Source organism: Pristiophorus japonicus, chromosome 6, assembly GCF_044704955.1.
Source record: "Pristiophorus japonicus isolate sPriJap1 chromosome 6, sPriJap1.hap1, whole genome shotgun sequence".
In the NCBI taxonomy this organism is placed as follows: Eukaryota; Metazoa; Chordata; class Chondrichthyes; family Pristiophoridae; genus Pristiophorus; species Pristiophorus japonicus.
In genome coordinates, this window is record NC_091982.1 from 82,158,602 (window position 1) to 82,185,836 (window position 27,235).

Genomic DNA, 27,235 nt, shown 5'->3' on the forward strand with positions numbered 1-27,235 from the left:
GCAGCACTTTTTGGTCACTTCTGCAAGGAACTTACAGGATTCTTTTCAGTTGAAGTGCCTAAATGATGTCTGTGTACCAAGAAATCTCAATTCATTTTATTTGTGTGGATGCTTATTATTTTTATTGCTTTCTAATAGTTTTGTAAAGTGTATTCTCGATGCTTGCTGGAATGGGACTGTCTCTTCTATTATTTAATAAGGCATTGTTTTTTGATATAATGCTCCAATTATTACAAAATATTTATGAAACAAATGTATTCCCTTCGCCGTCAGCAATTCTATGAGACATCTCCTAATTTCTATTGGCTTCTAATTTGCAATACTGAAAACTATTTTCCCACAAGATATCTTGGGCAGTTACATTTAATAGCAATCTAAAGGAATAATTTTTGCTTAACATAAGTTTTGTGCAATAGGAGTACATGTCAGGAATTTGGGCACTGATTGTGTCTGGTTTTGTAGCCCACACAATTTTTTGTCCATTAATTTACGTTGTAAAATTTACCCCATGGTTAACTTCCCCTGACACACTAGTAGATAAAGGCCCAGTTTGTGTGACAGCCATTCTGACCAGAAAGTCTCAAATTCTGCTGAGTTAATAAAAAGGGTATATAAAAAGGAAAAGGGTGGTTAAAGTAAATGTTGGTCCCTTAGTGGACGTGACCGGGGAATTAGTAATGGGGAACATGGAGATGGCAGAAACTCTGAACAAATATTTTGTATCAGTCTTTACGGTAAAGGACACTAACAATATTCCGACAGTGGATAGTCTAGGGGCTATAGGGGAGGAGGAACTTAACACAATTACAATCACTAAGGAGATGGTATTCAGTAAGATAATGGGACGAAAGGCAGATAAATCCCCTGGATCTGATGACTTGCATCCTAGGGTCTTAAGAAAAGTAGCGGCAGGGATTGTGGAGGCATTGGTTGTAATTTATCAAAATTCCCTGGATTCTGGGGAGGTCCCAGCAGATTGGAAAACTGCAAATGTAACGCCTCTATTTTTTAAAAAAAAAAGGGGGGCAGACAAAAAGCAGGAAACTATAGACCAGTTAGCCTAACATCTGTGGTTGGGAAAATGTTGGGGTCCATTATGAAAGAAGCAGTAGCAGGACATTTGGAAAAGCAAAATTCGGTCAAGCAGAGTCAGCATGGACCTATGAAGGGGAAGTCATGTTTGACAAATTTGCTGGAATTCTTTCAGGATATAACGAACAGGGTGGATAAAGGGGAACCAGTGGATGTGGTTTATTTGGACTTCCAGACGGCATTTGAAAAGGTGCCACATAAAAGGTTACTGCACAAGATAAAAGTTCATGGGGTTGGGGGTAATATATTAGCATGGATAGAGGATTGGCTAACTAACAGAAAAACAGAGAGTCGGGATAAATGGTTTATTCTCTGGTTGGCAATCAGTAACTCGTGGGGTGCCATAGGGATCAGTGCTGGGACCCCAACTATTTACAATCTATATAAACGACTTGGAAGAAGGGACTGAGTGTAACGTAGCCAAGTTTGCTGACAATACAAAGATGGGAGGGAAAGCAATGTGTGAGGAGGACACACAAAATCTGCAAACGGACATAGACAGCCTAAGTGAGTGGGCAAAAATTTGGCAGATGGAGTATAATGTTGGAAAGTGTGAGGTCATGCACTTTGGCAGAAAAAAATCAAAGAGCAAGTTATTATTTAAATGAAGAAAGATTGCAAAGTGCCGCAGTACAGCGGGACCCGGGGGTACTTGTGCATGAAACACAAAAGGATAGTATGCAGGTACAGCAAGTGATCAGGAAGGCCAATGGTATCTTGGCCTTTATTGCAAAGGGGATGGAGTATAAAAGCAGGGAAATCTTGCTACAGTTGTACAGGGTATTGGTGAGGCCACACCTGGAATACTGTGTGCAGTTTTGTTTTCCATATTTACAAAAGGATATACTTGCTTTGGAGGCAGTTCAGAAAAGGTTCACTAGATTGATTCTGGGGATGAGGGTGTTGACTTATGAGGAAAGGTTGAGTAGGTTGGGCCTCTACTTGGAATTCAGAAGAATGAGAGGTGATCTTATCGAAACGTATAAGATTATGAGGGGGGCTTAACAAGGTGGATGCAGAGAGGATGTTTCTACTGATGGGGGAGACTAGAACTAGAGGGCATGATCTTAGAATAAGGGGCCGTCCATTTAAAACTGAGGAGAAATTTCTTCTCGGAGGGTTGTAAATCTGTAGAATTTGCTGCCTCAGAGAGCTGTGGAAGCTGGGACATTGAATAAATTTAAGGCATAAGGATATAAGGGGTTATGGGGAGTGAGCGGGGAAGTGGAGCTGAGTCCGTGATCAAATCAATCATGATATTAAATGGCGGAGCAGGCTCGAGGGGCCGTATGGACTACTCCTCCTATTTCTTATGTTCTTATGTTCTTAATTGGTCTCAGTCAGTTGGGGGCATGATAATTGGCCTCACGTGCTTGAGCTTGGGGAGAAGAAAAGCCAGGAGTCCCGACTAGTAATCACTTTTCCACACCCAGGTTGACTTGTATGGGAAGATGGGGTGACAAAATGATTGAGCTCAGCTGTGATGCCCAACTTTGATCATAATATCTGAGGTCACATTGGAAATAAGTCAGTGGGCCAGTTATCACGGGGTGCGGGTATCATAGGACCGTGTTATATAATGCGGAAGGAGACCTCGCAGCCTATTGTGTCTGCGTCATGCTTTGCTAAAACAATCCAAAGTTCCTTCCCGATAACTGGGCATCGTTCTCTGCTTCAAATATGTACACAATTTTCCCTTAAGAGAAACAATGGTCTCTGCCTCAGCCACTGTCTGGCAAAATATTCCTTGCTCCAACAACCCTCCTAAGTAAAGAAATATCACCCAACCCCTCGCTTCATTCAGTTAATGATTATTTAAAATTGCTGATCCACTATTGACTCCTCAACCACAGTAAATAATCTTTCCCTATTTACACCTTCAAATTCCATCATAATTTTAAAAAACACTGTTTAATCATCATCTACTCTTTTCTGCTCCAGTGCGACTCGCCCAGTAGCTCGAGTTTCTTCTCATAACTATAGTTTGTCATTCTTGTAAGTTCGTATCATATTGTATTGATACTCCATGCTGCATTTAACTTGTTGGCTAAACATGTACTTTTGTTATGTATATGGGTTTGAGTGACAGCAACTCTCTGGCATGTCATTTGTCTAGCCATTCATTATGAGCGAACCTGGAAAGTGTTTCAGAAGAACATTCAACCATGTGGGTTGCCATAGCCAAGTCCTGATCCTGAAGTTGCCCATGGGATACCAATCAAGGGAAGGAATCCTGGTCAAAGTACATATTGAATCTAATAATATGCCAAAGCTCACTGTCCAGGCTCACTCATGAAAATTGCTCGGCTGGTAATGTGCCTGATCCGCACTGTCATTCACAACCACATACATTTGTAAAATTAATCTGATCATCCTCATACAGGTTGGTTCATGCACCATAAAACTCTTATCAAATCCAATTTAAAGTCATAGCTTTATACAATCTTCACTTTAATACCAATTCATGTTTCTCTCCTGTTGTCTGGATTACTTCAGCCATTGTTGAGTTGGGAAAGATATCCAGCGGGATTGCTGTATTCCTGTTGGACATCTATATATGATTCAAAAGGTTTGGGTTGGACAGTTTGTAAATACAAGAAAAGTACAAATAAAGTACAAGGAAAAATATGCAGGGTTATGGACAAAGAGCAGGGGAGTGAAACTAATTGGATAGCTCTTTCAAAGAGCCAGCACAGGCACGATGGACCAAACAGCCTCCTTCTGTGCGATAAGATTCTATGATAAGAAAGTTGGGTGTAGCGTGGAGCAAGAATACAAAATGGCACACAGTGGTAGGATGCATGTTAAATCTCAACTCTAGGGCAACATATTCTTTCTTGATGGCTCTAAATTATTAACTATTTATTTGTTCTGACTAGCTCAGGTTTTATTTTAAATGTAAAAATGATTATTTTTTTTTTGTATTGTAGATGTCTCTCTTTATGTACCCAGCAGCTTAAATATATCTCGGCCATCGCTTAATCTTGTGTCTGTATCCTTGGACCTACCAAAAGACAAAGCGGAGGTAATAACTACTTGAATTATTTTTATTTTTCATTAATTGCTCCATAAACCCAGAGGTACTGCAGGGGTTAGTTCTGGGGCCACTTTTTTATATGCATGATTTAAAGGAAGAAATGATGATAAAATGCTTCAAGTTTATCAATGATAAAATGCTTCAAGTTTATCAGTGATAAAATTGGGTGGGGTAGTAATCAAGCCCAACATCATCATCATAAGCAGTCCCTCTGAATCGAGGAAGACTTGCTTCCAATCTTAAAATGAGTCCTTAGGTGGCTGAATAATCCGATACGAGAGCCACAGTCCCTGTCACAGGTGGGACAAATAGTCAGCCCAACAAGCCGACCAGTTGCAGAGGAACTTGGACATGTTGGAAGATTGGATTAAAAAGTTGGAGGTGTTGTTTAATATAGAGAAATACAAAGTTAAGAAGCCGGAGAAGGGAAATAACGGGAGTACAAAATAAATCACAACAATCTAAAGGAAATTACACCAGGTCTGGGTGTTTTACCAGAAAACACCTGTAGAACATCAGCACAATATGCAGCAATGGTGAAAAGGACAAACAGGATTTTGGGATGTATAGCTCATGGAACAGAGCTCAAGTCTCTGATAATTAGTTTGTACAAAGCACTGCTTCACCCACCTTGTTCAAGGTGTACATATCTGGACATTGTACCACAGAGAAGACATCCCGGCCTATGAGGGAGTACAGAGAAGAGAATTAAGATGGTAATGGATTTGAGTACTATGAAGAAAGATTATGAATATTATGGATCTTTATATCAGAAAAAAGGTAGCTTAGAGGTGACGTTATTTAGGTGTTTGAGATCTTCAAGACAATAAATAAACTGGGTTCTAGAGCAATATTTAATATTAAAATAAGTTCTAAAATAAGGGTATATGGATTCAAGCTTACTCAGTATAACAAGTTCGTAAATATATGAATAGCCTACTTGAGAGGCAATGGAAGCAAATGATGATTTAAATTTGAAAAAGATGTTGGCTAAATTTTTGGTAGTCAGGGCTATTGAAGGATATAGGAAATAAAATGGAGTATAAAATCTGGGATCTTTGGAACCAGATTCATGCAACCAAACTTTCCCAATCCTTTAAAATCCTACATTCCTATATTGAGACAGATAAGTAAAGGGTTGTGGGGATAGTTAAGTATGTGAAGTAATGTGAAAGATGTAACTACTACGGGCCCAAGTTTCGAGCCGCGCCTAGAACGGCGCAGTCCCGACCTGGACGCCCGTTTTTCGCGCCACAAAGTGCGCCTAAAAAAACCCTCCATATTCTCCACCTCCCTGCAGGTCCTCTGGCCCTCGGCGCAGTGCAGCAGGAGCTGTAGGGGGGCGGAGCCAGGTCCCTGCGCTGAAAACAGTGCTGGGACCTTTGCACATGCGCGCTACAGTGGGCACGCAAGTGCAGTAGCTCCAGGCGCCCGAAACTGTGTGGGAGGGGCCCGAAGCACGCAGCCCCTAGCCCTGGCCGAATGGCCTCACTGGGGCTGCGTGAATAAGGCTCCTCCCACGGCCAGCTCCTGCTTCCTCCCGACCCGACTCGACTCCCGCTTCCCCCCGCCCCGGACCGGACCCGACACCCGCTCCCCCCCCCCTCCCCGGACCCGACCCGACCCGACTCCCGCTCCGGCTCCCCCCCCCCCCCCCCCGACCCCCCAACTGGACCCGACCCAACTCCTGCTCCCCCCCGACTGGACCCGACCTGACCCGACTCCCGCTCCCGACCCGACCCGACTCCCACTCCCGCTCCCCCCCGACCCGACTCCTGCTCCCGCTCCCTCCCCCCGACTGGACCCGACCCGACTCCCGCTCCTGCTCCCCCCCGACCCGACCCGACTCCCGCTCCCCCCCGACTGGACCCGACCCGACCCGACTCCCACTCCCGCTCCCCCCCGACCCGACCTGACTCCCGCTCCCGCTCCCCCCGACTGGACCCGACCCGACCCGACCCGACTCCCGCTCCCGCTCCCTCCCCCCGACTGGACCCGACCCGACTCCCGCCCCCGCCCCCGGACTGGATCCGACCTGACCTCCCTCTCCCCAACCTGACCTCTCCCTCCCGAACCGAACCGAACCGAACCTCCCCGACCCGACCCAACGCCACCTACCTGTAAATCTGGTGCTGGGGACGGGTCCTGCCCGAAGTCTCGGGCCCGGCCCGTTCAGCCTTCGGTCCCGACGGCAAACCGCTGCCTGAAAGGCCTGCCTGAAGCACTTTCACACAGGTAGGAACATGGTTTATTTTAATCTTTTCTTTGCTTATAAATTTTTATTCAGGTTGTATTTATTTGTATAAATATAACTAAGGATTTATTGTAGAATTTAATGACTTCCCTTCCCCCCCCGTCCCCCCCCTCGTTCCCGACGCCTAATTTGTAACCTGCGCCTGATTTTTTAATGTGTAGACAAGGTTTTTTCAAGCGTACAAAAATCTTCACTTACTCCATTCTAAGTTAGTTTGGAGTACGTTTTCACTGTGGAAACTTTCAAATCAGGCGTCAGTGGCCGGACACGCACCCTTTTGAAAAAAAAATTCTGTTCCAAAGTGAAACTGTTCTACCTGACTAGAACTGCAGAAAACTAAATGTGGAGAATTCCGATTTCTAAGACACTCCGTTCTGCACCAGTTGCTCCTAAAAATCAGGAGCAAATCATGTGGAAACTTGGGGCCTACATCCTAGAACTTGCTTGATTGTCTTAGAGAATAGGGGAAGAATTTTCTGGAGTTATCCGAGAACAACAGCAACAACTTGTATTTATATAGCGCCTTTAATGTAGTAAATTGTCCCAAGGCACTTCACAGGATCATTATAAAACAAAATTTGACACCGGGAGCCACAAGGAGAAATTAGGGCAGAAGCTTGGTCAAAGAGATAAGTTTTAAGGAGCGTCTTAAAGGAGGAAATAGAGGTAGAGAGGCAAAGAGGTTTAGGGAGGGAATTCCAGAGCTTAGGGCCTAGGCAGCTGAAGGCATGGTCACCAATGGTTGAGCAATTAAAATCGGGGATGCTCAAGAGGGCAGAATTAGAGGAGCGCAGATATCTTGGGCGGGGTGGAAGTGGCTGGAGGAGATGGGAGGAATGAGACCATAAAGGGATTTGAAAACAAGGATGAGAATTTTAAAATTGAAGCGTTGCTTAACCAGGAGCCAATGTAGGTCAGCGAGCACAGGGGTGATGGGTGAACAGGACTTTGTGCAAGTTAGGACACTGGCAGCCACGTTTTGGATGAGTTCAAGTTGATGTATGTTAGAACGTGCGAGGCCAGCTAGGAGTGCGTTGGAATAGTCAAGTCTGGAGGTAACAAAGGCATGGGTGAGAGTTTCAGCAGCAGAATAGCTGAGGCAGGGGCAGAAATAGGTGATGGAAATAGGCGGTCTTAGTTATGTCACGGATATGTGGTTAGAAGCTCATTTCAGGGTCAAATATGACACCCAAGGTTGCGTACAGTCTGGTTCAGCTTCAGACAGATGCTAGGGAGAGGGTTGGAGTCAGTGGCTAGGTAACGGATTTTGTGGCAGGAACTGGAGATAATGGCATCGGTCGTCTCAATATTTAAGTGGAAGAAATTTCTGCTTATCCAGAACCAGATGTTTGACAAGCAGTCTGACAATTTAGAGACAGTGGAGTGGTCGAAAGAAGTGGTGATGAGGTAGAGTTGGGTGTCGTCAGCGTACATGTGGAAACTATCGCTGTGTTTTTGGATGATACCGAGGGGTAGCATGTAGATGAGAAATGGGAGGGGACTAAGGATAGATCCTTGGGGGACATCAGATTTAACGATGTGGGAGTGGGAGGAGAAGCCATTGCAGGTGATTCTCTCGCATAGATTTTTCCCTCTTCCCCAGGAATCGGCTTACTAGCAATTGGAGCAGATAATGCTCAAAGTTTCAGCCTCTAATGGGTACAGTGAATATTGATGGTCTTTCCTTGCACTTTTTTAACATCTGTATAAATATTTTTGAGACGATATGTGGACACGTTTACTGCCTTGAAAACCGCTCCAGTGATCCACTACTTTTGTTCAATTATCTTTGTGACAGAACAAGATTGATCTGCTTTCAAGTTGTAAGAATAATTATATTGCATGCCATGATATGCCAAGTGCATAAAAGGTCTAGGACCGGGGACATGGACTTTAGCTTAGACAAGAAAAGATGACAGTTCAATTTGTAACAATTTAAACTGACAGTAAAATGACAGGAAATTTTTCCTGGCTGTGAAAATACTTTATTTCTGTTGAATAACTGTTGAACTATAACCCACAATGCTTGTGGAAAAACAGGTATGGTGTATTGTAGTTTCTTATCAAATGCATAAGTCACTTAGGACTGTGCTAAATTGAAATGCTTATCGACTGTTTAGAAGATACAAAACATATCCAAGAGATAGAAGTAACTAACAAGTTTACTAGGCTGTTGTAAAAAAGACAGAGACATGCATGGTCTCAATTTTCCCCAATTATCTGTGCCATTTTTTGACCTGCACTGTTTTTTTTTTGGAGTAAATTAAAATCTCCAAGTTTCCCCAAAGTTTCTGCGCTAGCGTAATTCACTTAGGTAGTATTTTTTTAGGCTACGATTTTTTTACATAAGAACATAAGAATTAGCAACAGGAGTAGGCCATCTAGCCCCTCGAGCCTGCTCCGCCATTCAGTAAGATCATGGCTGATCTGGCCGTGGACTCAGCTCCACTCACCTGCCCGCTCCCCGTAACCCTTAATTCCCTTATTGGTTAAAAATCTATCTATCTGTGATTTGAATACATTCAATGAGCTAGCCTCAACTGCTTCCTTGGGCAGAGAATTCCACAGATTCATAACCCTCTGGGAGAAGAAATTCCTTCTCAACTCGGTTTTAAATTGGCTCCCCCGTATTTTGAGGCTGTGCCCCCAAGTTCTAGTCTCCCCGACCAGTGGAAACAACCTCTCTGTCTCTATCTTGTCGATCCCTTTCATTATTTTAAATGTTTCAATAAGATCCCCCCTCATCCTTCTGAGCTCATTGGGGGCATAACCTGCCACCTGTGCCAATTCTGGCCATTTAAGCAAGTTTGGCCAGCCCCGATTTACTCCAATTTCTCCTAGGACGGCATATGTGGCCACTCCCAAAAAACCTTCTGGGTAATTAACATAATTGGCGCAGGTAAGAGAATCAGTGCAGCAGATGCAGTTCCACGGCCCAGACAGCAGCAGCAGAGAGGGGGAAAGTGGGGGAGGCCTTTCGGCCAGGGTTAGGAGCGGCAACTGGCACCGGCATGGGAGGGAAGCCTTTCGGCCAGAGTTAGGAGCGGCACCCGGCACCGGGAGAGGAGGGAAGCCTTTCGGCCAGAGTTAGGATTGCCACCTGGAGGAGAGGCCCGTTGGCCAGGGCTAGCAGCGGCAGCAGGCATCGGGAGGGGGATAGACCCTTTGGCTAGGGTTAGCAGCGGCACCCGGCACCGGGAGAGGAGGGAAGCCTTTCGGTCAGAGTTAGGAGCGGCACCGCGAGGGGAGGGAAGCCTTTCGGCCAGAGTAAGGAGCGGCACCTGGCACCAGCACCGGGAGGCCTTTCAGCCAGGGTTACGAGCGGCACCGGGAGGAGAGGTGGCGAGGGGGAGATAAACTTTTGGCATAAGCACTTTAATAATTTATTAGCTGGCATGCTGCTGTAATATGCTTGTGCAGGTTGCTGTGAGCTGGCCAGAATGTGTTGTATGTTTCACTTTCCAGCCTCAGCCCGCAGTGTATCCCTTGTTACCCTGGCAACCTGTCTTTTTGGCGCAGATCTTAGGCTCCACCCCCAAAGCTAAAGGACAGGCTAGGCAGCGCCAAAATGAATGACTCAAACGGGGAAAGTTGGATGATTTTATTTTGGCGTAGTTGGGCTCCAAAAAAATGGGCATAACTCTTCAATGAACGGCAAAAAATGTCTTTGGGGGAAATTGAGCCCATTAACTGTAATGGCTGTCCAACCTGTTAACAAGGTTCTTGCATGCCGTGGCAGCTTAGCTTTACCTTGTTTTAAAGGAGTAGTGATTTGAGCAGAGTTCCATCCCTTTAGGCATCCGAGAGGCAGTCCTTATGTCTGAAATCTGGCTTGATTGACAGTTTTATATCCTGAGTCCAAGTGCACAGGAACATGAGCTCCTTAAAACCTCAGGGATTGAAATCCGGTTGCTACCGCCTGCTGATAATAAAGGTGTTCGGTGTTAACTGTGAGTTGGGCAGTAGGGACTGGTGCTGGGTGCTGTTGACACCTGAAGTGAAATTCGGTGGTCATTTTTTAAGGATGTTAAAACTTTAACGTCCTGCTGGCTATCGCCATTGAAATAATGATGTCAGTATGCATACAACGTCTCCTTGGCGCCTTTCTCACCACATTCACTTTTGCCGCCTCACTTAACGGCTGGCGTCGATGATGCCTGAAAAAGTTGGACTACGCAAGGCGGAGAAACTAATCCCAGGTGTTTTTTAAAGGGAGTTGCAGCCGGGGCTCAGAGGTCTCGGTCAGTGCTGCATTTAATGCTCACACAGACAGTCGGATGTTGGCATTGTACTGCTGTTGACGTGACAGATTCAGCACTAGTATCTCAGAAACATTGTTGGATTCCATATCGGGAAAATTTGAAAGTTGCGTTTCCTTGTGACCTCTGCCGAATGATGGGGGCAGTGATGGCACACCACGTTGTCCCACGGCGACGACTTGAAAGGCGACAGCTGCAGAAACAGCTTCGGGCCAACGTGGATCCTCCCCAGAGGAGATACCACAGATGGCGGGGCAAGAGGCCGTACACACGCAGGGTTTACCGTGTGCATTACTCTTATCTTGAGATGTCCGAGGAGCAAGGAGGTGGTGAAAGACTTTTGCAATCTTCTGCAGGCATACCTGGCATCGACACCAGGACCTCTCTGTCCATGGCAGTGAAAGTAGCCCTGAACTTCTATACTAACGGCTCCTTCCAGTCTCCTGTAGGCGATATATGCAACATCTCGCAGTTTGCAGTACATTGCAGCATTTAGCAGATGACCAACGCCCTCTATGGCAAATGAATGGATTACATCAAGTTCAGCATGTCAAGGGAAGACCAGGATGAGCGCACCCGTGGGTTTGCCAGGATAGCAGGCTTCCCCAGGGTTCAGGGAGCCATTGATTGCCAGGCGTGTGGCATTGAGGGCAACGCACCACAATGGAGAGGCCTTTCGGAATCGCAAGGGATTCCACTCCCTCAACATACAGCTAGTCTGCGATCACAGGCAGATGATCCTCGCTGTCAATGATGCCACGATGCCTTCATCCTGCGGGAGACCACTGTGCCACAACTCTTCAAGCCACCGCATGAAGGCTCTGGCTGGCTCCTGGGCGACAAAGGATGTGGTGTGGCCACCTGGCTGATGACACCTCTCCGCAGTCCCACCACCCCTGCTGTGCAATGCTACAATAGCAGTCATACCACAACCCGGGCCATTATCGAGTAAACTATCGGGGTTCTGAAGCAGCGTTTTCACAGCCTTGACCATTCTGGAGGGGCATTCCAATACTCACCTGATAAGAGTCTCCATATTCACTGTTGTCTGCTGCATGCAGCACAATTTGGCCATTATGAGGGGCCAGCCATTACCACCAGGGATGGATGATCCACCTCAGGAGGATGACAATGAGGAGGAGGAAGACGAGGATCCTCACCGAAGGAGGAGGCAGCATGACACTGCTGCAACTGGAAGGGCTGCTCGTCAGAGACTCATCGCTCATCGATTCTAATGAATGACTCTTGAAGTGCCGTGGGCATCAACTCATCACATTGCTACCCACCCTGCAGCCGTCCGTCTTTAATAATCATTGCTTAACCATGTGAACAATCAAAACTTGGTTTATTGCGAACATAAATCATGTTTGCTGAAAACAACCACAAAACAACTTTATCCCCAACACATCAACATACCCACAAAACCCCTTCAAACACTTTCATAGGCAGCCAAGTGCACCTATTGACATCAATTCACGTTGTAACAAGGTAGCCATATCTCGTGATAGCCAAACAATTGTTGCATCATTCATCCAAGTGCAACAATTCACACGAGCTCACATTGCAACAACCTAACCTTCACTGTTGACTATCAAACAAATATTTGCTGGATCATACAAGTGCTAATAGTTTTAAAAGCTCATATCTTCGCAAGGTGAGCATATATAGCCACCTTCTCACACTTCACTTTGTATTGAAGAGTGCTTTACCTCCCCTTCCCTTCTCTTTCCCCCCCACGATTACTGCTCTTCCTCAATGGGGTCTCAGGGCCTTCAGCAAGGCTTGGTATTCGGTTGCTGACTTGGAGCCGCAATCATACATGATAGCCTAGCAGGACATCCACGACCAGCTTGGGCCCTGGAAGACCCGGCCGTGGATTGCATAACCTCAGCATCTATTGTGGATGGGTTGCAGAGAGCGGCAGCTGCGAAGGTGGAATGATGTCATCCTGAGAAATGACATCACGTTCCAACTGGTCTAACACGCTGATACTCCCCCGGGGCAGAGAATCATCATCTGCAGAAAGCTGGGTGAGGTCAGATTGCTGCCCTCGTTCGGCAAGGTTAGGTCCCCGTTGAATTATGGGGCCTCAGACAGGATGGCAGCGGTCAGTATGTCCATTGAATCAATTTGCCTCTGTATCAAAAGTGTCTGCGACTGCAGTACACTGGAGAGCTGACTCAGAACACCATGCACTGATGACATTTGAGTATGGAAACCTACAATAGAATTGGCCTGGTGCTCAATGACCACAGCAACGTTAGCTATAGCCTATGGTCACTGTTTGCATCCAGCATTCATTGGTATCTACCAAGGATGGGCTCAGTGGGCTGCTGATAGCCATGAGCAACAGTTGAGGCGGACTCCTCCATCCTTCATCCTCCATCCTCACAGCGAGCGCATCGAGACTCTGGGACACCCTTGCTATTGCATCCAGCAGATCGCTGTGTAACTGCAGGGATTGTCTTGCAACAACCTCTAGGTCGGGCTCATCGTCAGAGTGCTGTTGAGCATCACTCAGGCATGCACTCACCCTCCGGGGAGCTGGTCCCTGGCCTTCCCTCCCCCGTGGCATTACTGGAGGCCACTGGGTCCCGGAGCATCATCCACCTCCGCCTCCCTGACCACCCCCTCGTCAACAGCACTGCTGGCCCCGCCCTTAGCGCATCCTCCTGCATGAGGTCAAATGAGGTGTCGTCCTCCTGCTCCTCCTCGTCCTCTTTGTCATCGCCACCATCTGCATCCATGGAGGGCGCCCGAGAAGGCCCTGGTGGATCTGGTCGATCATCTGAAAGCACAAACACAGAAGAGCGGTTACCTGCAGGGGAAGGAGCCAGGAGCAGGAAAGGCATTTGTGAAGGCAGTCTCATGGAAAGAGCTGCATGACGATGGTGTGAGGGCCAAGTGTCATGCAGCTTGCCTCAAAGAAACTCAACATACTGTTACTGTCCCGAGGGGGTTCAGCTGCACCCACCGCCATCACACCAACTTGAATGCCCATCAGGGCAGCTATCCGTTCTTCCAATGGAGTGAGCACTTGGAGGTCTGACTCCCCTCCACCAATCTGCATTTACTCCCATCGGTTGTGGGCGAGCTTCGCCTGTAACAATAATAATCACAGTAACTTTTATTTATACAGCGCCTTTAACGTAGTAAAAAGTCCCAAGGTGCTTCACAACAGTGTTACAGACAAACAGATAAATTAAAGAGAAAGTAGGAGTTAGGGGCCTTATATCAGTGTGTCCCAAGTGCCTTACATACTTTAGTACATGCTACTCTTTGAGAGTCTTCACAGCTCGATATTTAGTACATTTTACTCTAACAGTCTTCAGTTTGATGTAATTACCATTTGTTGCGTGTTCTTGCTGTGGCAATGGTGGGATTAGGGGGCCAGGACCTAACAGTAATGGGGAGGCTACCGTCTTCGACACACATGAAGACTGAGGAGTCAACAATATGAGGGGTGTGTTTGCAGAACCGAGTAGCAAGGTTAACAGCAACTGTATGCCCTTGCAGTTGGTGAGGCTGCAAATGGGAACATTGACTGTGGCCTCACCCACTTAGAGCATGGATTCTGAAACACTACATTGAGCAGAGAGTGCACATTGAGGTGAGAGCATAGCATGTTGAAGTTTGAAATTAAAAATAGTCACCTTCACCTCCCACGTCAGGTCGTTCCACTTTGTTCTACATTGCATTGCAGTCCTTGGCACCTTGTCACTCGCAGACACTTGCTCTGCTGTTTCCCTCCATAGCATTCGGTATGTTTGGGGTTGTGGTCTCCTCCCAGCCTCTGTCCCCAGCACCTGTCAATGCCTCTCCAGTGCATCAAGGAGTGCATCCAATGCGGCGTCTGTGAAATGAAATGCACGCTGACAAGCTGCTGCTGCTGCAAGGTCTGCCATTTGAGTGAGTGTGTAGGAAGCGAATATACCCACGAGGCATTGAGGCGCCCAATCAATGCCTCAATTCAATCCCGGTGGCGCCACTATATCTGGTGCAGCTCCAAATGCCTAACTCCCGAATGTTGAGCCACGCGTAAGGGCCCACTTAGTGCAGCGTAGCGCCTCCATGTGAGTGTGCAATGCCATGATTTTACACTACTATCCACTCCTTGGGCGTCAACACTGAATTTCGCGTTTGGGGACCACGCCTAAAGCGAGGCGTTAAAAATTTCTCTCAGCTGGTGACACCGCCTCAAAAACAGCAGTACCGAATTTTGACCCCTAACTCTTTGACCAAGCTTTTGGTCACCTATCCTAATATCTCCTTATGTGGCTTAGTGTCATATTTCATTTGCTAAAACTCCTGTGAAGTGCCTTGTGACATTTTACTACATTAAAGGCGCTAAATAAATTCAAGTTGTTGTTACTTGGATCTCCGATACGAGATGAATCGCGAACTGAGGTTGCAGAGCAGGAGCGAGCATCCAGCCGAATAAATACTGTACCAAATGTGTCTCATTCTCCAATGTACCCGAACAAGCGTCTGTTGGAAATATAATCAGCTGCTGCTGCTGACGATGAGGCAGACAGGCCATTAACCGATACCTGGTGGTATGTGAACAGCAAGTTTGCTGAGTGCCACAGATGAAGTGAAATGAGCTGCAAACGGCCGCCTGACCCCTGACTTGGGAATGCCCAATAAACATAATGGATGCAAAAATGAATGTAGAAGTGTTCTCAGCATTGACATTGCTCACATTGCTGCTCACAAATCAGAAAAGAAATGAAATACATTCTGTTGTTCATGACCCTGAAAACTTGTGTAATTCACAAGAATATTAGAAGAATGTTGTAGATCAAGACTGTGAGGTGCGAACTGGTGAATAAACACAGCTGTTTCTGTCCGAAATACACGGAGCACTTAAGAGGCTAAAACCGACAACTTTCAAATTGAACTTAATGCACATGGTTTAATCATTACGCTTTTTGGCCGATATAAGCGACTGCCCATTTTAACCGTGGATGTTTTAAGTGGTGGGGACTATACATGCATATAAAAAGAATAACAAATGTGACCCAACCAATTATAGGCTAATAAGAACATAAGAAATAGGAGCAGGAGTAGGCCTGTAATAACCGGTAAAATAATGGAATTAATTCTAAGTGATAACTCAAGAAGAAATAACTTGATTTAGGAGGAAAATCTCTGACTTTGAGAATGTTAAAGATGTGTAGATAGCAGTACCTTCTACTAGATCATTTATTTTGACATTCAGAGAACTTTTGGGAAAGTTTCACGAAATCATCTAATTAAACTAAAAGGTACAGAGATATCGGACTGGATAAGAAACTAATTAAAAATAGGAAATGAAGAGTACTTGTTTGAGGTGTAATGTCAGATTGTGGGACTGTGTTGATTGGAACCCTGCATTGGTCAGTGTTCCCACCCTTTTGTATTCCTTCTCCCTCTCTCCCTGAACACTTTTGTCTATTCTTTGTTTCCTGCTGTTTTTTTCGGCCTTGTTAACCAGGTCTCCCCCTAATGGCAGAGCCAAAGGGCTGGATTTTCAGTTGTTTAATGCCTCAGTTAGTGGCCAGAGGAGGCGTTAATGGGAGCGTAAGAGGTTACCGACTGGGAGCGCAGCGTTTAGCGCCTCGACCAAAAATTTATTCGAGGCTCACCGGATTGCAAACCAGTAGTGCCTGGCTGCTGACGATCGCTCCGATCATGACGTATTCCTGGTGCAACACCCACGCTTGCATGCTGATTGGAAAATTAGGTACGGTCGCCTCATTTAGCAGCCGCCAAGAACAAAGTCTGGAAAAAAAGTGGGTACAGGCTTGCAGATCGTTAACTGGTGGCTACTTAAAGGGATGAGGAAGCACTTCCGTCGGAGGTCACAGTCAGTGCAACGTTTACACACAGCATGGTGGTGAGCCTCCGAGTTTGCAGCGGCAGACAGAAATAAGAGGTCAGCTTGAGAAAAAATTATTTTAAAAACTTTAAATACTGTGCTGCGCCTTTTAAGAGTCGGCTTTTCCCAAGATCTGAATCGGAGTTCGGCGCATAGCACCGCCATTTTCGTTAGCGTCCCCGCAGCTCTTGTGTGCAATGACTGATTTAGCGCCCCTATCAGCTCTTCGACCAATTCTAACGAATTTCTGGATGGAAGGCACAAACTTTTTCAAGGCGCTAAAATTACCGCTCTGCCTGGGTTATCGCCCCAAATGAGGCATGACCAAATTTCTCCCCCAAAGAATTTACAGAGCTTCCCATAATAATTAGCCTCCAGTTAACTTTGGGATTAGTCCACATGGATTACTTGAGCAGTGGTTTTAAAGAGTTGACCATATTAAGCACAGCCCCATTTTAGTAACCTAGATGCTAAAACCAACTATAAACTGCTCAAATTTGCTGACACCAGGAACAGCAATGCAGTGAGCGAATGAAACAAATATTTGTAAGAACACATTTGGATCAGCTATATGATTGGGCATTCAAATGGCAAATGAGAAATTTCAAATATTTCACATAGATTAAAAACAATATGGATCATATATAATGAATTAAATTAAATCAAATTACAATAGGGAGATGACTATCATTTTTAATGTCCTGACAACTTGGTGGAGCAATTGAAAAGGCTAATTGGAATGTTAGTTTATACAACTAGAGCAATAAGTCCTACTATCTGCTTATCGAATAGCACCCTCAAAGTCAAGAAGGTTTGTTGGGCAAGTTCTTTCCTTTCTAAATTCACGCTGATTGTTGTTACTTGTTATATAGGAGTTATGCTCAGACTTTACAAAGTACTGGTCAAATCACACTTGAAGTACTGTGATGGGTTTTGGTTACTTTGACAAAAATCTACATATGTTTTAGAACGGGTGCAAAGAAAAGCTACAAGATTGATCACAAGTGTAAGAGGATCAGCTATGAGGAAAGATCAAAGAAACTTGGGCCTAGAAATCTGATTGCATCTGGAATTGGGCGCGCAGGGGGTGAGACGCTCACTACACACACCTGTTGCAAGTGACTCAGGCAGCACATAATATTCACGTTGCCTCATCATTATTATCTCATAGGCGTGTAGCCAGATCTATATGGACTACAGGAGGGCCAGATATTGTGCATCTCTGACGGCCCCCGGCCTGCGAGCACCATCGGGGCAGGCCGGGGAGCAGAAGGAGCAGCGTGGCGGCATACCACTCCAGGAAGCAGCACGTAGTGGAGCAGGCGAGCAACGGCAGTGAAGAGGGACGTCACCAAGATCCAGGTCGGTGATTGGAGCGTGGGCAGGTACAGCAGGAGCTGCGAGGTTGGGCGAAGGAGCGGTGAGAGATGTAGAGGGATGTGATTGGGGCCCAGGAGAGGTGTGAGTTCGGGGTCCAGAAGAGGCGAGGGCCCAGGGGCAGTACGGGCCAGCCCACACTGCGATATGTGTGCGCACCAGGTCCGTGCAGCAGAGCTGGTCTCCAATCGTCTTGGTTAATCCTTGCCACTGGACCAAGACCTAGCTCTGTCAAGCCCGTGTGGTGGCTGGTTTGCAATGGCCTCCACGCACAGGCATCTTCCACCCTTCAAGATTTAGTGCGGGACCTGGAATTTTAGGTCCTTCACTGAAACAACTGTGAACATTTTGATGTGGAAGCAAGTCATCCTCGATTCGAGGGACTGCCTATGATGATCCCTGACGCCACCTAAAGGCAGCAGCATCTCTCCAAAGGGTAGGTGCATTCTGGCTGCAGATATCAGGGAAACAGTTTTGAATGAAGATATGGCTGAAGCAATTAATGAGAGGACATCCTTGGAAGCCCTCGTGCAGGCAGTAAACAGGAGGAAGGACATTCTCTTCGCAACCCCCACCCCCCCCCGCCCCCTTTCCAGTGGGTAGGAAGCCCTCCAGGCATCTACTCTGCTGTCAGTGGGAAGAAATTGGAAAGCATGTGAATGTCAGCAGCATTGCACCCAGGATGTGGCCGCAATGCCAGAAAAAATTCCATGTTCTAACTAGAGTAGTTAAGCTAAGCATACTGCTCTCTTCTTCTCCGGTCACAGCTGCACCACTTACAGCCTCATTAAACACAACACTCATAGCACTGAAGACTCCCCTCGCTCACTTCCCTTCGATCTCCTAAAATCACAGCACAACACCACTACACCTCTTTCTCCTCATACTCACCATTATTACAGCCCTCACATATCTACAACTCTCATCTCACGCATTATCAGCTATCCTACATGATAACTACTGATACGTCCTTACTATACAGTATAAATGCACACGAGGCCCATGCTTGAGAGGTCAGTCTGTGACCTGTCCTTTATTCCTTAGCACTCAAGTGATGAAGGTGGGTGGAGCTTCCCCTTTTATACCTGAAGGTCCAGGTTAGGAGTGTCTCCCACCTAGTGGTCAGTGTTCTCACGGTGTACAACTTAGGTCAGTTTATACATGGGTTACAATGCTGGTTGAATACATGACATCACCTCCCCCCCCAAAGTCTTATTGGGATCACAGGTTGAGTCTCTCTGGTGGTTTACGCTCCCTTGTAGAGTGCCTGAGTTGGGGCTCCGGTTGTTGGGCGCTGGCCTGAGTGTCTGCTGTTTGCGGTGCCTCAGGCCTGTCCGGACTGCCCACAGTGACTGGGCTCTCCTCCCTTTGGTTCCGGTGTTCGGTCACCTGTGGTGGAGTGAACTCTATATCGTGTTCTTCCTCTGCTTCTTCTATGGGGTTGCTGAACCTCCTTTTTGTTTGATCCACATGTTTGCGGCAGATTTGTCCATTGGTAAGTTTAACTACCAGAATCCTATTTCCCTCTTTGGCAACCACAGTGCCTGCGAGCCATTTGGGCCCTGCAGTGTAGTTGAGGACAAAAACAGGATCATTTACATCAATACATCGCGCCCTCGCATTCCTGTCATGGTAGTCATATTGTGACTGGCGCCTGCTCTCGACAATTTCTTTCATGGTGGGGTGTATAAGGGATAACCGGGTTTTGAGCGTCTTTTTCATTAGTAGCTCTGCGGGTGGAACCCCTGTGAGCGAGTGTGGTCGGGATCTATAGGCCAACAGGAGGTGTGATAAGCGGGTTTGTAGGGAACCCCCTTGGATTCTGAGCATCCCCTGTTTGATTATCTGCACTGCTCGTTCTGCCTGGCCGTTTGAGGCCGGCTTGAATGGTGCCGTTCTAACATGGTTAATTCCATTGCCTGCCATGAAGTCCTGGAATTCGGTGCTTGTGAAGCACGGGCCATTGTCGCTGACCAAGATGTCCGGTAGACCGTGGGTGGCGAACATTGCCCGTAGACTTTCTACCGTGGCAGAGGATGTGCTTGAATTTAAAATGTCACAGTCGATCCATTTGGAGTAGGCGTCTAGTACAACCAAAAACATTTTCCCCATGAAAGGACCTGCGTAGTCCACATGGATGCGTGACCAAGGCTTGGCGGGCCATGGCCAGGGGCCAAGGGGGGCTTCCCTGGGCGCATTGCCCAGCTGGGCACACGTGTTGCACCTGCGAACACAAAGTTCCAGATCTGCGTCTATCCCTGGCCACCAAATGTGTGACCTGGCAATTGCCTTCATCGTGACAATGCCCGGGTGCCCATTGTGGAGTTCTCTGATGAACACCTCTCTGCTCATCTGGGGCATGACTACGCGGTTTCCCCACAGTAGGCAATCGGCCTGAATCGAGAGTTCATCCTTGCGCCTGTGAAATGGTTTAAATTTCTCAGGGCATGCCCTGTACGTGGCTGCCCAGTCCCCATTCAGGACACATTTCTTGACTAGAGACAATAGCGGGTCTCTATTTGTCCAGACTTTAATCTGACGGGCTGTCACGGGTGAGCCTTCGCTTCCGAAAGCTTCAACAGCCATGACCATCTCAGCAGCATGCTCGGTAGCCCCTCAGTGGTGGCTAGTGGGAGCCTGCTGAGTGCATCGGCGCAGTTTTCGGTGCCTGGTCTGTGCCGAATTGTGTAGTCATAGGCGGCTAACGTGAGTGCCCACCTCTGTATGCGGGACGATGCGTTTGCATTTATAGCCTTGTTGTCGGCCAAAAGGGACGTTAGGGGTTTGTGATCTGTCTCCAGCTCAAATTTCCTGCATTTTCTTTACCGCAAATACACATGCGAGCGCCTTCTTTTCTACCATCCCGTAGCCCCTTTCTGCCTGGGACAGACTTCTAGAGGCATAAGCTACCGGCTGTAACTGACCCTTGGCATTGACATGCTGCAACACACACCCGACACCATAGGACGACGCATCGCACGTTAACACAAGTTTCTTACATGGGTCATATAGCGTTAACAGATTGTTGGAACATAACAAATTGCGTGCTCTATTAAAAGCCCTTTCCTGGCTGTCCCCCCAGACCCATTCGCGACCTTTGCGTAGGAGCACGTGTAGCAGCTCTAGCAGCGTGCTCAATTTGGGAAGAAAGTTACCAAAATAGTTCAGGAGCCCCAGGAACGAACGCAGCTCCGTCGTGTTACGGGGTCTGGGTGCTGTCTGGATCGCTTCCGTCTTGGACGCAGTAGGGCTGATCCTGTCTGCTGCTACCCTCATCCCCAGGAATTCTACCTCTGGAGCTAGGAAGACACAATTTCGCCTTTTTCAGTCGCAGACCTACCCGGTCCAGTCTGCGTAGCACCTCCTCCAGGTTTTGGAGGTGTTCTTCAGTATCGTAACCTGTAATGAGGATGTCGTCCTGAAAAACCACCGTCCCTGGAATCGACTTGAGGAGGCTTTCCATATTTTGTTGGAAGATCGCGGCGGCCGAGTGAATCCCGAACGGACATCTGTTAGAAACATAGAAACATAGAAAATAGGTGCAGGAGTAGGCCATTCGGCCCTTCTAGCCTGCACCGCCATTCAATGAGTTCATGGCTGCACATGCAACTTCAGTACCCCATTCCTGCTTTCTCGCCATACCCCTTGATCCCCCTAGTAGTAAGGACTTCATCTAACTCCTTTTTGAATATATTTAGTGAATTGGCCTCAACAACTTTCTGTGGTCGAGAATTCCACAGGTTCACCACTCTCTGGGTGAAGAAGTTTCTCAAACAACCCCTTGTGTGTCGTGATGGTGGTCAGCTTCTTCGACTCACTCGCTAGCTCCTGGGTCATGTAAGCTGAGGTCAGGTCCAATTTTGAAAAAAGTTTGCCACCGGATAGCGTCGCAAAGAGGTCCTCCGCTCTCTTGGTAGCGGGTACTGGTCTTGGAGTGACACCCGATTGATGGTGGCCTTGTAATCGCCACATATCCTGACCGACCCATCCGCCTTGAGCACCGGCACAATCGGGCTCGCCCAGTCACTGAATTCGACTGGCGAGATGATGCCTTCCCTCAACAGGCGGTCCAATTCGCCTTCTATCTTTTCCCACATCACGTACGGCACCGCTCTGGTCTTGTGGTGTACTGGCCTGGCGTCCGGGTTTATGTGAATCACTACCTTGGTCCCATGAAAGTGCCAATGCCGGGTTGAAATAATGAGTCAAATTTGTCCAGGATCTGTGAGCATGATACTCGCTCCACAGAGGAAATTGCATTGACATCGCTCCATTTCCAGTTCATGACAGCAAGCCAACTCCTCCCCAGTAGTGCGGGACCGTCCCCTGGGACAATCCAGAGTGGCAGTCTGTTCTCCGAATCTTTGTGGGTCATGACTACCGTGGCGCTGCCAAGCACCGGAATGATCTGCTTTGTGTAAGTCCGTAGCTGTGCGTCAATCGGCGATAATTTTGGCCTCCTGGCCTTGGATGCCCACAACTTTTCGAACTATTTGATACCCATCAGGGACTGGCTGGCACCCGTGTCTAACTCCATTGATACTGGGATGCCATTGAGGAGCACTTTCATCATTATCGGTGGCGTCCTGGTGTATGAACTGTATACGTGCTCCACACGAACTCGCTGAACTTCAGCTTCCAGCGATTTCCCCCTGTGGGTGGAGCTTATCCTTTTTATACCTGAAGGTCCAGGTTAGGAGTGTCTTCCACCTAGTGGTCAGTGTTCTCACGGTGTACAACTTAGGTCAGTTTATACATGGGTTACAATGCTGGTTGAATACATGACAACTACATTCTCCAAACACCTCATAAACCTCTCCCTAACACTTCTATCTTTCAGGAGAAGGTTTCACGCACATCCAGAAAGCAGACCAGCACTGGAGGAGGAAGAGCCCGCCTGCACATCCTCTTCACCGCCCCCTCCCCCCACCCCCGAAGAAAGTGCGCTCGCCATCATGTGCGGGGCAGAGTTGATGCCGTGGCGACTGACAACACTGGAAGAGATGCTGCGCGCACAGATTTTCTTCATACCTAATCCTGCATAATCTTTTTGACTTCTCTCTCACCCTACACACTGCATGACAAGCGGCAGATACTTTCACCTCCCACAGCACTCTTTGATCTGCCTTCAGACCCCAAACTAACTGGCCTTTCTCTTTCATTTCAACTTCTGAGAATGTGGAAGGTGCTGTGCCAATTGAGGAATAGGAGGCGAGCCTTCAGGAAGATGCACCATCACACGATCATCCCGTCTCAAGCACCTGCTCATACTAGCACCACGCGGACTTTAGAGGCTAGGTTAGAGAAGGTGTCTACACGTGGTGACTCACCGGGCACAAGTGTGCAGGAGCTTGTGCACGGGGGATAGGATGGTATAGGTGCCAGCTCACTGGAGGGCGAGGTTGCACTCTAATTCTGATGCTGACTTCGCGAGCCCAGGCTACCGAAGAAGGCTCATGAGCATCTACCATGAAAAGTTAGGTGCACTGGGAAACCTGCCAAAGAGCTTGCACACATTGACCACGATTTCTCCACACGCGGCGGGATCGATGCGGCCGGGGTTGGTGGCATGTGGAAAGCCCGTTCCCGACTCGAGCCTGCTCTCTCTCCCGAATCTTCCTATGTTTGGCCTTGTTAAGCATACCCTGCGGGCTTCCTGGCCAATTAAGAGGAAGCCGGTCTGATGACGTTATTTGATGATGCGTAATCAGACGGTTTTCTTGGAGAACAATGATTTTGGCAGTTCTTCTGCATCTGTTCTGCAGCATTGAGGTGCTGCAAACACTGAGAGGCGGTGCACGGCTGCACCCAGGCTCTCCCATGACTTCCTCCAGTTGCTTATGGTGGGAGTCACAGCATGCAGGGAGGTCCTCGTTCCTTTCCATGGGTGGAAGGGACCTCCCCAAGACACCAACACAGCCTGGTTGCACATTGCACAGGAGGGCACAAGCAGGGACATCGTCAGGAGGACCAGGCTGCAGTGGCGCAAACCTTTCAATGATCTCCGTAGATCACAGAACGTTACTGCAAAGCCACACTCAACCTCATCCTGCAGTGCCACTCATCACGTCCCCATCACTCTGCCTTCCCTACTCTACCCCTGCACATCCTTTCTTTCACCAACTTACCATGCACCTCCACCTATCCCTCTCTCTCTCTATCTACTTTATCAGTTGCCCATTTCACAAGCCACCCCTCACATTCACACTCGTCCTTGTCCAATCATACTAACTAACAACTCACAAGGGTAGGCACTTAGGTCCTTTAGCCAATGTTCATGTATAGTTAGTGCTGATCTGTTGCCAAACATTGAAATCTTTATTTTCAGCACTTTGTGTTCTTGGACAGATTTGTGGGCATCTTTGGAAGTGGTTTAGTGAGTTGTAGTGAATGATGAGATATAAGTGTTATATATGTAAACTTGTATTTACTCTGTACAGCCACCAGAGGGCTCATCCCCTGAGTTCCAAGGGATCCCATAAGGAGGCCTCACAGATTGGAGAGGTACTCTGGAGACCTGCAATAAAAGACTAAGGTCACAATTTACTTTGAGCTCACAGTGTTCAGTCTGACTCTTTCTCCTTACACAACAGTAAGGGTACCCTCCCACAATGGTGATGAGTGTGAAAGGAAAGGATTGGACATTGCAGGGATGGTTTATGGAGCTGGTGTGGAGTGGTGCCAACCTGGCACATCATGTGGCAGTCAGGGTGTACAGCGTGAAGTAAAGTAAATGTGGACATGGTGAGGCCACCCATAGTGTCCCGGGTAGCAATGTGGTCGGGTGCTGATGCCCAGTGTCCTGTGCAGTGTAAGGTGATTGTGGAGAAGGTTGGTTATGTTCTTATGTTGCTGTTGATGATGCTGGTGTATTTAGTTATTTTGGTGTTGGTGCTGATTGTGGTGGGATTCGAAGGACCAGGGTGAGATTTTTTTCAAGGGCACCTATGCTGCTGAAATAGATGGCAAGTGAGATGATAGAAGCTGTAATGTATTTATGCCTCGGTTTACCTGCTTACCAGGGGGAGCGATCATCAGTGGTCATTGGGCCACAGACACACATGTGCAGCCCTTGTATATAAAGAAAGCCTCCTGTTTAATCTTCACTTTGAGAGCTAATAAAGTAGAGTCAGGTCGCACCTGATTGAGTTCACAGTACTAAGCCCATCGAGTTATTGCATACTCAACAGAAGCGCCATGTCAATGGTGAGAGAGGTTGCTCCAAGGAGCTGACAGTGAATAGAGAGTTCACTGCAAACGCTTCTCACCTGCATGAGGCTCAAAAGTCTCTTCCAAATCCTGAAGGCTTCAGCTTCTGACATTGGAAAGTGAACAGCTGTGAAATGGTAGTGTTTATACCACTTTTGCTGCTGTCATTGAGCAAAAGTGATGGAGAGTCATTGGGGACCTAACTCCACTAACGTGGCGTGAAACCTGAGGCAAGGCAAACCAATCAGAAGGTTGGTAAAATCCTAAGTGTCTGCTTTTAACCTTCTTAACTACCATTTAAGTACCTTTTTAATGATGTAAATTACCTGTCCTGCCGCTTGCTGTCAGGTCTGCGATCCGAACACTGATCTGACAGCTGAGAAACTCACACGGAGGCGGGTTTAGAGGGGGTCCCGACCTGCTGTCAATCAGGGTCATTTTAACAGCGGGCCTGCCTCCAAAACCTGCACTCGCAGGGCTGGGAAGATTCCGGACAATGTCTGATGTATGGATGAGTCCAGCTCCAACTTGTATCAAGGCTTTGCACATAGTTGTACCCATCTTAACAGAGCCTCTGTTGATGGCTCATATGATGGCTGCTGTTTTGACTCTGGGGACTAATGTCAACAGGGGCCTCAAAATTATCACAGCAATTCTGCACTCTTGTTCTTGCACAGAGCCATAGGAATGCTGACGCGCCATCTAAGGACAGTGGCCTTGGTTCCATGGGAGAGGCACCTGCGGTCCTCTTTCAGGATGACAAGCATGCCTACTCCCTTACCAACCACTGTTGTTAATGTCACACAGCTAGCTGGGCTAGACTGCTCAGGCTCATGTTGAGATGCTGCAGTTTGCAGCTGGGATCGCAAGGTCCAGAGCTGCTTGAAGTCATTTTTCACGGCCAGCTCATGTGTCCTCAATGGAAACTCACCAGCTTTCTACCTTCCAAGCTGTAACCTCTGGGGAAACACCTTGTGGGAGCACTAGGATAGGGAAAGGAACATACAAGCCAGGCACTAAAGGCTGGCACAAGGATGATTCTTAATTATTTCTGTAAACCATAACCTAGAGATGTAATTGAGTTGATAATTTATTTTTTTTGTTCTAGGTTTGGTGTTGGAGTTTAGCTTTGTAGTGAAGTGAGGGCAAGGGCAAGACCCATAAGTCTGAACTGAAGAAAGGCAATTATGGTTATAAGGATTATGGGACTGGGAGGATTGATTTAGGGGAAGTGCTCCTCGATGAGCTGGTCTTTGAGAGCTCTGGCAGGAAGGGGCATAAGTGGCGCTACCTCTTATCCTCCTTCAGCTCTTGCTCCTCTTTCTGCACTTTTTGATACGCAGATGGTGGTAAGGCCCGTACCTCATGTTGGCGAAGTTGTGCTGCATGCAGCAGACCGTTATATATGTAAACTTGTATTTACTCTGTACAGCCACCAGAGGGCTCATCCCCTGGACTCCCAAGGGATCCCATAATCCCCTGGACTCTCAAGGGATCCCATAATCCCTTGGGAGCACAGGTATTTAAGGAAGCCTCACAGGTTGGAGAGGCACTCTGGAGACCTGCAATAAAAGACTACGGTCACACTTTACTTTGAGCTCACAGTTTTCAGTCTGACTCTTTCTCCATACATAACACAGACAACGACAAATCTGGGCACCCATTCATGAGTGTACTGCAAAGCTTCTCCGGAATGATCCAGGCTGTGGAAGCGTTGCTTGTGCACGCTGATTGTTTGCTCAATTATGTAATTCGTGGCAGCATGGCTCTTATGGGACGGCTCTGCCTAGAGGGGAGTCATGACCCATAGCTGGAGAGGATCGCCCTTGTCATCCAGTAGCCAGCCTGTAACTTGGCAACCTGGTTGGAATAAAGATGGCACAGAGGACTGGCACAGGATGAAAGAGTTGAGCCTTCTGCTAGTTTAACGGGCACATAATGCATTGTCCGTGCTTGCAAACCAGCTGTACATTGAGGGAGTGGAATCCCTTCTGATTGCTAAAGATGTCAGGCTGGTGAATGGGAGCAGGCAAGGCAATGTGTGTGCAGTCTGTATGGTACGTTGTACCTTGGGGAATCTTTCTGTGCAGATGAAACCTAGTGCTCTTGTCCTGTTTTGCTCTGGGGTATGTCCATGTAGGTCTTCC

General features: G+C 47.5%; 1 protein-coding gene across 7 annotated transcripts in view; it reads left to right on the forward strand.

The window, feature by feature from the left end:
- The window catches only part of LOC139265726 (phosphorylase b kinase regulatory subunit alpha, skeletal muscle isoform-like), a 259,565-nt gene that overhangs the window by 152,990 nt on the left and 79,340 nt on the right, over positions 1–27,235 (forward strand). For all 7 annotated transcript variants that reach the window (XM_070883020.1, XM_070883021.1, XM_070883022.1 and 4 more), the window contains one exon: positions 4,023–4,117. In XM_070883020.1, the coding sequence (XP_070739121.1) occupies positions 4,023–4,117 (95 nt within the window). The remainder of the gene's footprint in view (positions 1–4,022; positions 4,118–27,235) is intronic.